This window comes from Hypomesus transpacificus, chromosome 1 (assembly GCF_021917145.1).
Source record: "Hypomesus transpacificus isolate Combined female chromosome 1, fHypTra1, whole genome shotgun sequence".
In the NCBI taxonomy this organism is placed as follows: domain Eukaryota; kingdom Metazoa; phylum Chordata; class Actinopteri; order Osmeriformes; family Osmeridae; genus Hypomesus; species Hypomesus transpacificus.
Window position 1 is genome coordinate 10,363,635 of NC_061060.1, and position 13,169 is coordinate 10,376,803.

Consider the following 13,169-nt stretch of genomic DNA (forward strand, 5'->3'; position numbering starts at 1 on the left):
TTTTGGTTGACGTTACCGTGTTGGCCCTAATCTATAAATTCAGTTCTGTTATCATTTATGCTGCTGATAACGGAGGACATGGGCCCTGAAAGCTGAACACAAATGAGCGCTGGTTGCTACAGCAGACAATAATGGGTTCTGACCGTTGTTGAGCAATGGGGAGTAGAAGCGTAGGGACAGTCTTGGTGAAATATCTTTATTTTGTTTCATGTGATACACTTCGGTGTTCCTTTAACTCTCCTTTTTATACAGCAGATAGTAATAGAAGTACATTATTCACACAAACGTTGCTAAACACTAGTAGACAGCATATTTCAAATAGACAGACACACTTCAGAATAGCAGAGCTGAGTATTCAGTCAGTGACAATAGAAGAGCTGTTAAGGTAAATACGGTCGTTCAATGTAATTTAATAGGCCTACTTGACTATCAACACTTTATTGTTGATAGTCAATAATGTAGTTAATAATGTTGATTATTGTCAAATTATTTCAAAATGTTTATAGTCACCAAAATAAGATACCACGAAAGTAGGCTTAGTGTGGGGTTTATATGGGTAATTTATTACTAGTTTGTATGTGACCATGTGTTATTTGTGTCAAAAGATGAAAGGGGTACAGTGAAACATTTGCCTGACTAAACCAATCCACCGACGAAACACACAGCATCTAGCTAATGTGCCCACAGGCCCATAATGCTAAAAGCCCAAACAACCGAGGCTTGCGTTTGCTTTCAGGTACAGCATCCAAACAGACACAAAATAAATAAAACACCAGCCTCCGTTGTGCGTGCCTGCAACTGACATTTTTGTTATTCACGTTTGCTTGTGTTAAAATAAATAAACACATAAAAACCAAGTCCTGCACAGGCAGTAGCATTTAAGTCTTAACTGCACTTTATACAGCAAGGGTGTTAGTAAGCATTAGCTGCATCTGGGGACTACCTACCTGCTCTACTAAACAACTAGTGAAGCCAGACGCTTGTCAGCCGGCCTCAATCTTTACAATATTGTGGCTTGATCCAGTGCACAACGTTGGTGAACAAACAAGCAAGGCATCTGTGTTCTTAACCGTCTAGATATCGTACATGATGAGCATGCTATTCCTGCAATAGTGTGATGAAAACAAGACAACGATAGATCTACCATATATCTATGGTGGGTGGTTCTGAAGAGCCATATGGGTCACTGGACAAGTTAAACCTAAGTTGTCAGCTCTATCCATCTGAAAGTTTCTCTACACACATCCCCAGATGTGTTAGTGTGCCACTGAGAAGGAAAGTGGCTGTGACATAGTTGCTATAGTTTTAAAGTGTACATAAATAGTTTGCTCGTTTTTTTCCCCTCCATGTTATAATTAATTTGGGATACTTTTCCTTTTCTGATAACACACTTTCCATATTGGTTGGCTATGCAATTGTTTTAGCAGAATTCCCCCATTAGAGATAATTGAAAACATGCTGGTCTTTATGATCTGCACACGTTTTAACTCACTAAGGTAGGTATTTGGCTGTTCATGCCTTTTATAATGTCGTGAAAATAACGTCCCTTATGTATGGTCCCATTAACCGTGTTTGATACGTGGCTATAACTGAGCCAACCGTGACAGTGAGAGAAGTTATAATTAAAAAAGTTGTGGACTTTAAATGCAAACTTATTTTTGGAACAAAGAATACTAAAGAAGGGGGTTCTCAGTAACAGATAATTGTCAATACTCTAATTTTCCCAACTTCCATACTCTCCACTGGAAGCAAAAGCAATGAATCAAGGGACTAAAGCCTTGACCACGTGTTCTACTTGACATAACCTCAAACGTAGTTACTGTACAACATTGACGTGTGTGACAGCACTGATGCTCCAAAAAGTGCAATAATAACTCAAAGCCGTAATTTGTCAGTCTGCAATCCTATATAATGCCATGCAGTTGGATGAAAAATTTATCAGCATTTAAATTATCCCTCGTTTTTAACTGTAACTTTTAAATGTAATTTTTTTTTGTTCATTTTTTTTTCTGTCATTTTCCATCAGACTTATCCGTTTAAATACAGAGTAATAGCACATCCACACGGTTACTCCGAAAAGTCACTGAGTCAAAAAGGGGAAAAGATAGGTCTCAGCCCGATGGCAGTGAGCCATGGGTGGGGAGAGTGGCCACTGAGAGACAAGCTGTTGGTGGGGAGGAGGCAGGTCAGGTGGGGGTGGGTGGGGTGTGTTTACTAGCAGGAGCAGCTGCTCTCAGTCACAGCCATCTCTGGTGGCTTCTCCAGTTTGATGTCGATCACTGAGAGGAGCAGAGTTAAGGTGGTCACCATCATCACCACCATCATCATCACCAACACTATCATCATCATCACATGATAAGACTCTTTAGTGACAGACACTCAGACAACACACATTAGCACTATATACAAGTGACCTTGAGTTCAAGAGCAAAGCTTCAAAAAGGATACTGTCCTCTTTGCTCTTCTCTGGTGTGCTGTCCATCCCGGGCAAGGCCGCAGCCACACGGCGAAACAGCTGTGGAACAACCACCATTTTATTAGAGAGCTAGCCAGGTAGAGACAAGCAATCAACTGTTTTGCAAATTTAATCTAATCGTTTAAAGCAGCTCAAGTAGCACAAACACAAAAGTAAGTAAATAAGTAACTTCTGTGTGTATACCGTCAAAATATCAATCAACTCTAATTTACTGACATTTCTAATTTACAAAAGGCTAAGCCTATTTTTGTTCTGTGCAATAAAAGTTGTCAAAAAGATCATAGACGGAGCTTGCCCAACAGCGTATGACCATGCTGAACAGTGAAAAGTCACAAGCATGCATATTTTGTGAAATTTGACCAAAAAAAACTGCAACGTGTCAACACAAATGATGAAGCAACCTAAATCAGCAAATGACAGTGACAACACTCATGGGTGAACTGGAGGGAAGCACAAGGACGAGAGCTACGCGGGACAAGCCATGAAGAAGAACCGAGCAAAAGAGGACAGGGCACACACTAGAGCGGTGAAACAGAGGGATGGAGGTGGGCTTGGAGGGCAGCCTTGACTAGACTATCCTGGGTTTGAGTCTACCTGTTTCACATTGTAGCCAGTCTTTGCGCTGGTTTCAATGAACATGACATTCAGTTCCTTAGCTCTCTGCTCGCCCTCCTCTGTGGTGATCTGTCTGCTCGGGCGACAGCAGAGAGGTGGGGATGGACGGACAGACGGAGATGGAGAGAAACATTGCAAAGGGGGAAGGGCCAGGAGGAAAAGGAGACATGGAAAAGAGAGAAAGACAGGGGAGTAAGAAGAAAACAAAGATTCTGGTTTTCAGCGAGAAAAAGAAGTTAGTTTAGTCATACCACAGAGAGACAAAGGGATAGAGAGGGAGCAGCTTCACTGAGAGGAGATGGAACGGCTGGATACCATTCAGGAAAAAACGATATCACATCACTCACTCCACAGTAACAGCCTTGACTCTGAGCCACATCATTTAAGAAATGAAAAGACGTACACTCTGGACAGCACAAATGAGTCTCCCTAAGGCACAACATGGGCAGCTTGAGAGGCGTTGGTGCTATTTCAATAGTTTCTTTCTATTTAGTTCTTGTTTTTTTAAACGTGCGGCTGTCGTGAAACCAACCTGTTTGACGTTATAGCCAGCCTTGGCGCTGGTCTCTATGTACATCACATTGAGTTCACGAGCTTTCCTCTCTGCAGCCTCAACAGAAACTTGCCTGCCATGGTCCCGGGAGAGGGAGGTGGCAGGGAGGGAGGAGGGAGGAACACCAAATCATAGTGACATGAAGAAACAGACCAGGGAGAGGAGGCAAAAGAACAAATAAATGAAACCAAAATATGACTCAAAAGAGACATACTGTGTGATCAAATTATAATGGAGCTGACGATGAAATAGTGTATCTCAATATTTGTGTAGAAATCAACATAATAATAGTTGATGCATACAAATGAAAAGATGATTCAAAACAAGACATGGTGTAAAACATTTAGGGGAGGAGAGGGAACCAAGGCTTTGGCAAACAGTACATGTAGGTGATTGCTGTTTAAATCCAACAGGACTCATTTACCAAAATAGAACATAATAAGCCACTCAAGGCTATGCCACCTTTCCATTTACACAACCTTGTACCTTTTATCAGCCAAATCGGTTTTGTTCCCAACAAGCATGATGATGACATCACTTCCCCTCTCTGTTCTGACATCATCAATCCACTTTGAGGTTTGTTGGAATGAATTCAAATCTGAGGAGAACAACCAAATAAAAAAACGGATTAAGAATCCATACAGGTGTGTATTCAGAGAAACCACTGGATCAAGATCTCAATAGGGTCAGGTATAGTGATAGTAATAGGGTGCTTTCTTCACACAGCAAAATCAGTGCAGCAGCCATTTCTTTTAGTTAAAAGTAGTTAATGCACACAAGTGTTCTGTAGAAGCCAGATGTTAATAAGCAAAGGTTAACAGTAGGTGAAGTAAAAGGAGGGGGAAAGAGGGAGAATAGTTCCTACATAGCTGTGTTTCTATGAGGGCAAAGCTCCAAAACCATTGTTTGGTTGCAGCAATAACATTCATTATTAAATCTGCTCAGGGACACAATGATTCTGAAGCTATTTGTAATCGCAGCAACGCAACTTGTGGGAGCTGCGAAAGGCAATGCTGCTGCAGCACTGTGACAGGCTCCCTGTAGGTCGCATAGAGAGAGCCCTGCTCGGGGCCTTCTAGGCTCTGACTCACTGGTGATGTCATAAACCACCACAGCGATGGTGGAGTCTCGGATGTAGCTGGGGATGAGGCTGCGGAAACGCTCCTGTCCAGCCGTGTCCCAGAGCTGGAGCCGGACCTATGGAGGGTGGGGGTGGAGGAGAGGAGAAAGGGGGGAGGACAAGGAGAGGGAAAAGATGGAAAGAGAAAATAGAGAAGAGAAAGGACATAAAAAGAGATGCAAGCCAGGCAGCAGAGGTGAAAAATTACCATCCGGAGAGGAATAAGGAAAAATCATTTGAACGGCAAGATGAGCAGGCGGGCGGATTAGTGGAAGTTCACTTTGGGTTGGATGCTTCTCTGCATCTGACCAACACAAACTAGACAAATGATAAACAAAAGAAGCTAGAATTAACAGATTCTCACTCCTTCTGAGCACAACCTCTTTGTTCCTCCCATGAACCCCATTAGGCATGAACAGCATTGCATTAGCACCAACGCCACTGGAAGCTCCACACTCTACATGTTCATAAACATTACAATGAGACTGTCTGCCACACCTACTAAACAAAACAAACTAATTTCAGTTTCAATCTAGGAGACCAAGTCTAAAGCCCTACAGGCATACATGTCCAAATTCCTTTTAAAATTCCTGTTCTGAGCTACTCTCATTGATCATGCAGTCCAGTAAAGTCGGTAAGCTGCTGAAATGCTGTTCACCCAGTTACCCCTCTTCTGTACGTAGAGGGCAGGGAGGCGAGGCTTGGACATGATACCTACTGGCTATGTCATAAACCACCACGGCAGCGGCTGAGTCACGGATGTAACTGGGAATGAGGCTGCGGAAGCGCTCCTGTCCCGCCGTGTCCCAGAGCTGGAGCCGGATCTGTGTCCGACCACCGCAACAAGCGGGGAAACGGGCACATGTCATGACCCAGCCATGGGGATGGTGGTGAGGACGGAGACAAAAATGAAACTTAAAGTGACTATGAAACTGAAAACCATGATCACGACAGGAAAACAAAACAATCGGGCCACGTGGAATGGAACAAATGCAACAAAAACTGCTAAATGAATGAATTATGTGTGTGACATGGCAACATGAAAATAACAATGTTGTTTCTTCAAACAGCAGTTTCTTTTGAGAATCACACGTATCATGAAATCCAGTGTTTTGGAGGTTCTCATACATGAATATTACACCTAAAAATGGGTTTGCGGTTTGATTTGAAAGAACCTAAGAAAACAAGGAGTTGGTTCATACCGTACGATCCTCCAGGTACATGGTTTTCGATAAGAAGTCAATGCCAATTGTTGCCTGCAAAACAAACATTTCACCGCATCATGTATAAGAACTGAGCGGACACAGAACATAGAATGGTGCTGTTTTCTCAAATGACACAGCAATAAGTGAAAGCCGCTCTGAATGATACATAAGCCAAGTAATGACTAATCCATGAGTCAGTTTGTTTTTCATATGCAACAACTTGCTATTATTAGTTTACAAAAGGATGTTGGTGATGGTTACCTGATAGGTATTGTCAAAGCTGTCATACATAAAACGAGTGATGAGAGAAGTCTTTCCCACTGCAAAGACAAATACAGTGCAGTCATGTTAAGTGTTGGTCAATTATGCATGATTTTTTTAGACAATTCAATTGTGCTTGCAGTACAGTACGGACGGACACGCTGGTATTCAGTTAGAAAGTAGCTAATTCTAAGACCTGGCGCATGTCAGATTTTACAGACGCAAAACAAACTGGCAGTGATTTGCGTTGTCACAGTGTCTGTTCATACGTCCTGTAATCGTAGGATGTAATATGGACTGCTGAACCCACGCTGAGCTGGCAAAAGGGTGGAGCCAGCTTCAAAGATCTTTTAAGATGTGATGAAACACGAAATATACACGGGCTAACTGAACTGGTATTCCAAAAATCCATAAATGTCCCGACTTGTCAAACATTTTTCAACATTATTTTGTTTCTAATGGAGACAACGCTTTTGCAGAAGTGGTCAATCCAAGGTTGAATGATGGGATAACCGGGTAGCTAGCTCAGCTATCCGACAGCTGAAAGACGTGGCTAGCTTAGATCATGCAAAGCCAACCAGTTCTTCTGGCTAAGGCACAGCTAGCTAACCTAGCCAGCTAGCTAGTAGTTGGCAGTTCAACTTATTTAGACAGTTAGCTAGTCGCTGCATCTAATCTAGGCCTGCAATAAAACCTAGCCATTATTAGCCAGCAAAAAAAAACATTCTCCAAACAATAGACTCACTAAATAAATACTGTAGTTAAGTGACTAGCTGCGAGATTTTGAGGTAGCTAAAAATGCTTTCCCCCCCCCCATAATGTCAAAATAAAATCAGGAGACTATCGGTCTGAGCTCCTAGCACTAGGCTAGCTAGCTGGCTAACTTACTGGCTAACGGCATCTAGCCATCAATACAGTAGACCTCACAATAATTGCATACGTGGGCCGAATACACACTATAGTTACTTACCACTCTGCTCGCCTAAGAATACGAGCTTGAATTTACGCAGGGGGTTACCAAATTCTCCACCGCCGGTCGTGGTCGACATCTTTATTTAAAATATAAACAACAGCTAGCTGGCTATTTTGTGTCGACCGTAGAGAGAAGCGCAGGTTAGTGTATGACGCTAGCTATCACTGCTGCTATTGTTGCTGTCTGTGTGCATGCGAGGAGGGCGATATTGCCACCTAGTGCTTGCCCTGGATTTCCCCCCCCGTCATTTTAATAACAGGCTACTTTATCCATTTTGACTAACCCAACAGACACAAAAATAATCCAAAATTGTCTGGAGTAAGGGGTAAACATATTTATTTTATTAGGACATAAGAGTTTTACATTAAGTAATTGTATTACACTCAAATGACTCAGCAAAGACGAGACAATCTTGAGATAATGCCAGTAACATTATGCCTTAAACAAAAACATACACAAACAAATCTAAGGAAGAACACTGTTGTATTGAACACTGAAATGTGTTTCTGTCAGGTATCTGCTATGTTTCACTCTCCACTGGTATTAGTTTTTTTGGTTGTCTGGGTATTCTTCTTTCTTTTCTCAGTGTGTGAGAGTCTGTAGTCCATCATCGGCTTTTGTTCCTTCATGTCCTTCTTCATCCTCTGATGGAGAGTCTACTCAAGATTGACAGCCGAGCTGCAATTTATTGAATCGAAAAACACAACCAACATCAAATATTGGTTAGAAAAACTAACTAACAGCCAGGAAAGATGGGTTTTGGATGCTATTTGGATTCGTGTCCAAAATCAAACTATTTTCTTTTGTGAATATTGTTGTCAGAATTGGATTTTTTGTCAGATTTGCAGTTCTTTTAGTTTGTTTCGGAGACGAATTTAGAATGACCAACAATTCTCTTTGAAGTAGAAGTTGTAGTGATTAGCACAATGTCAATCCTTTTTGCCAGACAAGACATGCATAGCAATAGGAAATGTGGTAACATTGTTCACTTCTTAAAGAGCTCAAATGATAACTATGATGCTATGCTCAAGCATCTAAGAGACAAAATATTTTTTTATTGTGCAACAGTTGCTCAAACAGTTTCATCCCCTGAATGCATTCCCCTGTTGCCGCTTTTAGATTCTGCGTGACCCCTGCTGCTTAAACTGATAATCCTGACACAAATTAGCAATGGTTTTGTGTCATGTTAATAATAATCTGCCAATGATGGCTTCCGTTGTCGCTCTTGAAGAAGTGAATGTCAGGCCTGAAAGGAATGACATTGGGAGTGACCTCACCTGCCCTACATGGGCTTTTATTCCAGTGTTCTGCAGTTCATGAAATGCACAAACACACATGAGAATGAGAACCTTGTGTGACCAACCCTCCTCCCAACAACGTCTGTCTCTGCACAAATTGTAAGGCAACCATTTGCATCCATTTATTCAAATGGTAACAGACAACGGTATGCATTTTTTCAGCTTGGGGAAGCAAGGAACAATGATCATGCATCATGCATGCATCATCAGTGGAAATTAGTTTAACTAATGGATTGATTCTCTCTTTCGTAGTCTTTGTGTTTAAATGTTGTAAAATTATACTTACACATCTGTTCCAAGGAATAAGACAGTGCACATTGTGGAAAAAGACAAAAGAAGTTGGGATTTAGAATGGGTTCTGAAGTAAGACTCATCATTTTACAATAAACACACTTTCTTGTATCAATATTTGTTGCTTGTATGGTGATTTGAATCACAACTCACCAGCCGGTTTGGGGGACATCAGTATCAATGGGAGTTCTACTCCAACATCACTGTGGAGAAAGGGTAGATTTGTCAGAAGATAGTATTACAATGGCATGTCGGTTTGTGCAGTATGGTATTGTGTTATGTGAGAAACAAATGAGTTGTGAATTAACATTTAATTTGATCACATCATATTTGTTAGAATTTATGGTACTTCATCGGACCATTTTGTTTAAGTAATTAACTCCTGTCCTGTTCTGTCCTCTTACCTGGCTGTTAGGTCTCCCAAGATGCTGTGTGTGTGAGAGAGAGACGGAGGGGGTGTTGAATAATGGTATAAATGTTACAATTTCCCATGAAAAAAAAGTGTAAGGGCAAGAAAAGGTTGGTCTGTTCAATGGTGTCTTACCCTCCTCTGGACACCATGAGGCTGATCTTGATTTTGTACGACACCAGGATTCCCTGCACTTCCTTGTCAATGCCAGAGTGAAGCCTGAAAAAGAACAGCAGAACATAAGACCTTTAGACAGCTTGCAGGTGGGTTTAATCCACTCTAAGAGGATGATGCAGCCAAGGCTTTCGCCACCATCGCCTTCAGACTAAGAGGATGAGAGTGTGGATCAATGGAAGAGCTTTGCTAGGTTGAGGAGGTCATTGACTCACAGCGTAGATGAAGCTAGGTTGGTGTCCTCATCCTTTAGCCTGCCGTCCACTGCCAGGCCTCGTTTCTCTGTGTTGTTCATCAGCAAGGGGGTCACACTGAGCTCCTTCTCAAATGTGGAATTGGCATTTACTGTCTCCCTGTGCAGTGATTTAAACATGTTTAAATGTATCTCTCACAGCAAAACACAACATGAATGCACAATATTGCTAAGAGTATAACAGTAGGGGATGTGGGATTTGTCATTTGGTTTAGGGGGTTTTCAGTTTGACCACTGTGAAGTCAAATGTGACAAATATTTTTTGCATTTCTGTTCTGGATAAGAAAGGCACGATAATCATCATTATCTTACCCAAACTCCTCAGTCAGAATAGCTTTGGTGTATTTGTCAGCTGAGTAAAGCACCACATCTGTCGTCTGGTCAACTGGTCATAAGGAAACAGTAGTGTTAGAATCCTCTTCTCCCATTTCAGTTGAAACTCACACCATAGTTTTTAATACCCACCTGTGACTTTAATTTTCTTCACCACTTTGCTGGTTTCATTGTTGATTTTAATTTTGATTGGGATTGGCTCTCCATGGTAATACAGCTGAAATTAATGGTACATACGCAATTGATATAACAAGGCTTCACACAAGGCTTTGTTGACTAATCATTTGATAGTGTAATGCATACCTCCTTAGCAATGGAGGCCTCCAGGTGGACTGGTTTGTCAGACATCATGAATTGTTTGCTGATATCAGCCTTGGGTCCTGCTCCAGTTTTATCAGGGGCAAACTGGATCTTACGAATGATCAGACGACAAGTGTCCCTGAGCACAGAGAGAGAGATGAAGAGGTTGAAAAACAGTCTTGCATTACTTTCTTAAAATCAGTTCAGTTACGCTCATGGATATACTTACTTCTTCTCAATTTTCTCATCAGGGTTGTCGGCATCATTGGCAATGTACCCTTTTACTTCCAAATCAACACCACAAGACTGTCAAGTTAAGAGACAAATATGTTAGAGCTTTAAACTGTTGAGTGAGAGAAAGACAGAGAGAGGGACTAAGACCGTCAGATAGAGGGAGGTAGAGAGAGAGTGTTTTAAAGAGAGTCTGTGTACCTTGCCAGAATCCCCAGGTGCAGGCTGTAGGGTGACTGAGCATGGCAGGTTGGGTGGAATCTGTAACACAGAGTGGTAAAGAGATGGATTGTGGGATGCAAATCAATAGACTGTGTGGCATCTACCAACGTCAGGAAGGGAAAGTGAGAGAGCATAAACAGACCTTAAAGGTGAAGGTGTGTCCTTGGTCTCCACATTTCTTCAGGAGGGCATCCTGCATGGGGGTGTTGGCTGGCTTGCTGTCCCCAGGGGGAGGGTATATCTGGAAACGCTGGACCCAGATGTCTTTCCGGAAGGACAGGCCTATCACATCCAGGTCATCGCTACCATAGCGGAAGGCCAAGGCCAGTGACACAAACACTGCAGAGAGAAAGATCAAGAGCCTTGGGCATCAGTGCCTGAATTTGCACTTTTTTCATCCCAGCCAGGAAAAGGTGTTTCAGAGATATCAAAAGGGAGTTACCTTTCCTGCCAGCAAGATCAGCAGGGTCCACTTTGAGCACTCCATCTGTGCGTAGGAAACACAGACAAGTTCAAATGTATGGACAAACACATATCAGAAACAGAGATCATGTGACATCATCAAATCTTTATTACACACCAACATCATCAACGCTGTCCACGTGGTCCACAAAGTCTCTCCTCCCCAGGTAGAGGGCAAGCTGGAAGGGGGGGGGAGAACGTGGGAGAAATTATGTTATTTCGGTGTGTATGGTACTATACACATGGATGGATTGATTAGCATGTCCCATGCTAATGATGTCAGAGGGGTTCCTTACCGAGCCGTTGCCGCTGGTCTTCTTGAAGATCCTGCAGAGCGGGGACAAAGGAATCAAGAGATTACATCACTGCACTAGTCACAAAGCAAGCACCTGCTGGTTTTCCTTCCCTGTACGTTTCCAATGTTAATTTCAAAGACATTCTTTGTTCTGAAAGAACCCAACTTCCTCAACGAGGCCTCACAGTCTCTCTGGAGTCGGAATGTACTGGTGCCTCACAGTCTGGTTCAGTGGGGCCACCAGAACCTGTTTAGAGCCCAATCTCAGCTCTGTTGGGCCTGCACCACTCCACTGATTGGCATTAGCTGCTACTCTGGATACTGTGAGGGATGGCTGAACTCCTCTACATCTCACCCTGGGGGTTAATTGAGGCAGACTTACACCTAGAGGTTAGCTGTCAGATCAGTTTAAAGGATAAGCCCTCTAGAAAAAGTGCCATGTAACTTGTCCAATCTGAATGGGACCTAATGAGCAAAGTGTATTTGTACCCATGCTTAACATGGCAATGTTTATTTAAATGCAGCTGCTGTGACATGTTAGTGCAAGTGTCAACACGTTACACGTCTTTCATGTTCGTAAAGTGATACATGAAATTGATTGTTCAAAGATACTTCAATACATTGAGTCTGTATTGGATCTATTAATACTTTTATTCAAACAAATTTCTGTTATTACAATGCTGCTAATCTATTTAATCATGATCTGTTTGACCAGTTCTGTGTATGTCTTCCTTGTCTGTTTATGTATTTTCCTTCCAAGTGATTAGGAATGTTAATCTTTCCCCTGTTCTCCCAAACAGTTTTTCTTCAAATCCAATCCATGCGATCTGCTCTAATCGGGATTTACTTACATCCCGTAATTTAAAAGTGTGAAAAGTCCTGATGTGCTTAATGTACCACAGTAGGGTTCTCATGTGTTTACACCTGAGCACCTTCTAGTGTGGAAGATCTTTGATTCCTGATCATTTGTCCATAACTGTTGGCTACGCAGGTCATCTGGCAATTCCATGTCTATTAGCATAGTTCCAAAGATCAATAAAATGAATAAAAAAATGAAAAATATCTAAGACCATTTAACTGCTTCTCAATTGGAGTCTACTTCACCTCTCAGAGCCAACTCAGTATAAGTGTCTAGTTGGTGATTGTATGTATTTGCAGGGGTGAACAAAGGCTACTCACTTTGACATTTCTGTACTGTGAAGTGTGACAGTATCTGCAAAGATAAAACACAACAAACACTGTTAATGAGCTGGTATCATCATGATCAAATAACACTGCCAGTATTCCTGTTTCATGGACAGTGACAATGTCACACCCGTTTACAAGTCAGGTTAAATTAATTACAGTACCATTGACCAGATCATTGAGAAGGGTTATTCAGTAAATCACGTCCAAGTGGTTTTTATGTCTTAATTCTTCTCTGACTTAATATACATTAACATCCCATGTCTCGCAGCCATCAATTAATGTGATGTTCTTTTTTTCTGTGAATAAACTAAAAATGTCCTCCTAAGGTGAACATCTTGTTTGTGAATAGTATAAATTGATAATGAAATGCTTTGCTGGCATTTCCCAGAAAGTTGTGTGTGTGAGAGAGAGTGTGTGTGTGTGTCCACTCACTTGGTCCTCAGGCTCTTGGACAATTCTCTGCAGTGGTGTCTTCTGTAATCCTTCTGTGTGCAATGCCTTGAAGTGTGT

At 41.9% G+C, this 13,169-nt stretch overlaps 2 protein-coding genes across 7 annotated transcripts; both read right to left on the reverse strand.

Annotated features, from left to right (window-relative positions):
- Positions 1-175: 175 nt before the first annotated feature.
- Positions 176-7,393, reverse strand: rab41 (RAB41, member RAS oncogene family). 6 transcript variants are annotated; one of them, XR_006955968.1, is made up of 9 exons: positions 7,201-7,386; positions 6,231-6,289; positions 5,967-6,020; positions 4,736-4,841; positions 4,131-4,242; positions 3,624-3,717; positions 3,071-3,164; positions 2,449-2,515; positions 176-2,279 (listed from the first exon to the last, which is right to left on the reverse strand). XR_006955968.1 is itself a non-coding variant. In XM_047018508.1 (8 exons), the coding sequence occupies exons 1-8, from the start codon at positions 7,277-7,279 to the stop codon at positions 2,215-2,217; spliced, it is 636 nt and encodes a 211-aa protein (XP_046874464.1). In that variant the 5' UTR covers positions 7,280-7,393; the 3' UTR covers positions 176-2,214. The 6 variants fall into 6 exon arrangements, 4 of the variants coding, with proteins under 4 accessions (XP_046874464.1, XP_046874462.1, XP_046874461.1 ...); XR_006955967.1 differs by lacking the exon at positions 4,736-4,841 and adding an exon at positions 5,483-5,588 and having other exon boundaries at positions 7,201-7,382; XM_047018508.1 differs by lacking the exon at positions 3,624-3,717 and having other exon boundaries at positions 7,201-7,393.
- A 1,541-nt stretch (positions 7,394-8,934) lies between these two features.
- arr3b (arrestin 3b, retinal (X-arrestin)) lies at positions 8,935-13,169 on the reverse strand. Its single transcript, XM_047024588.1, has 15 exons — positions 13,092-13,169; positions 12,651-12,684; positions 11,473-11,503; positions 11,295-11,355; positions 11,157-11,201; positions 10,857-11,053; positions 10,694-10,753; positions 10,491-10,567; positions 10,265-10,400; positions 10,094-10,178; positions 9,941-10,013; positions 9,591-9,728; positions 9,337-9,420; positions 9,197-9,220; positions 8,935-8,995 (listed from the first exon to the last, which is right to left on the reverse strand). Exons 2-15 carry the CDS (start codon positions 12,656-12,658, stop codon positions 8,935-8,937), a joined length of 1,080 nt encoding a protein of 359 aa, XP_046880544.1. The 5' UTR covers positions 12,659-12,684; positions 13,092-13,169.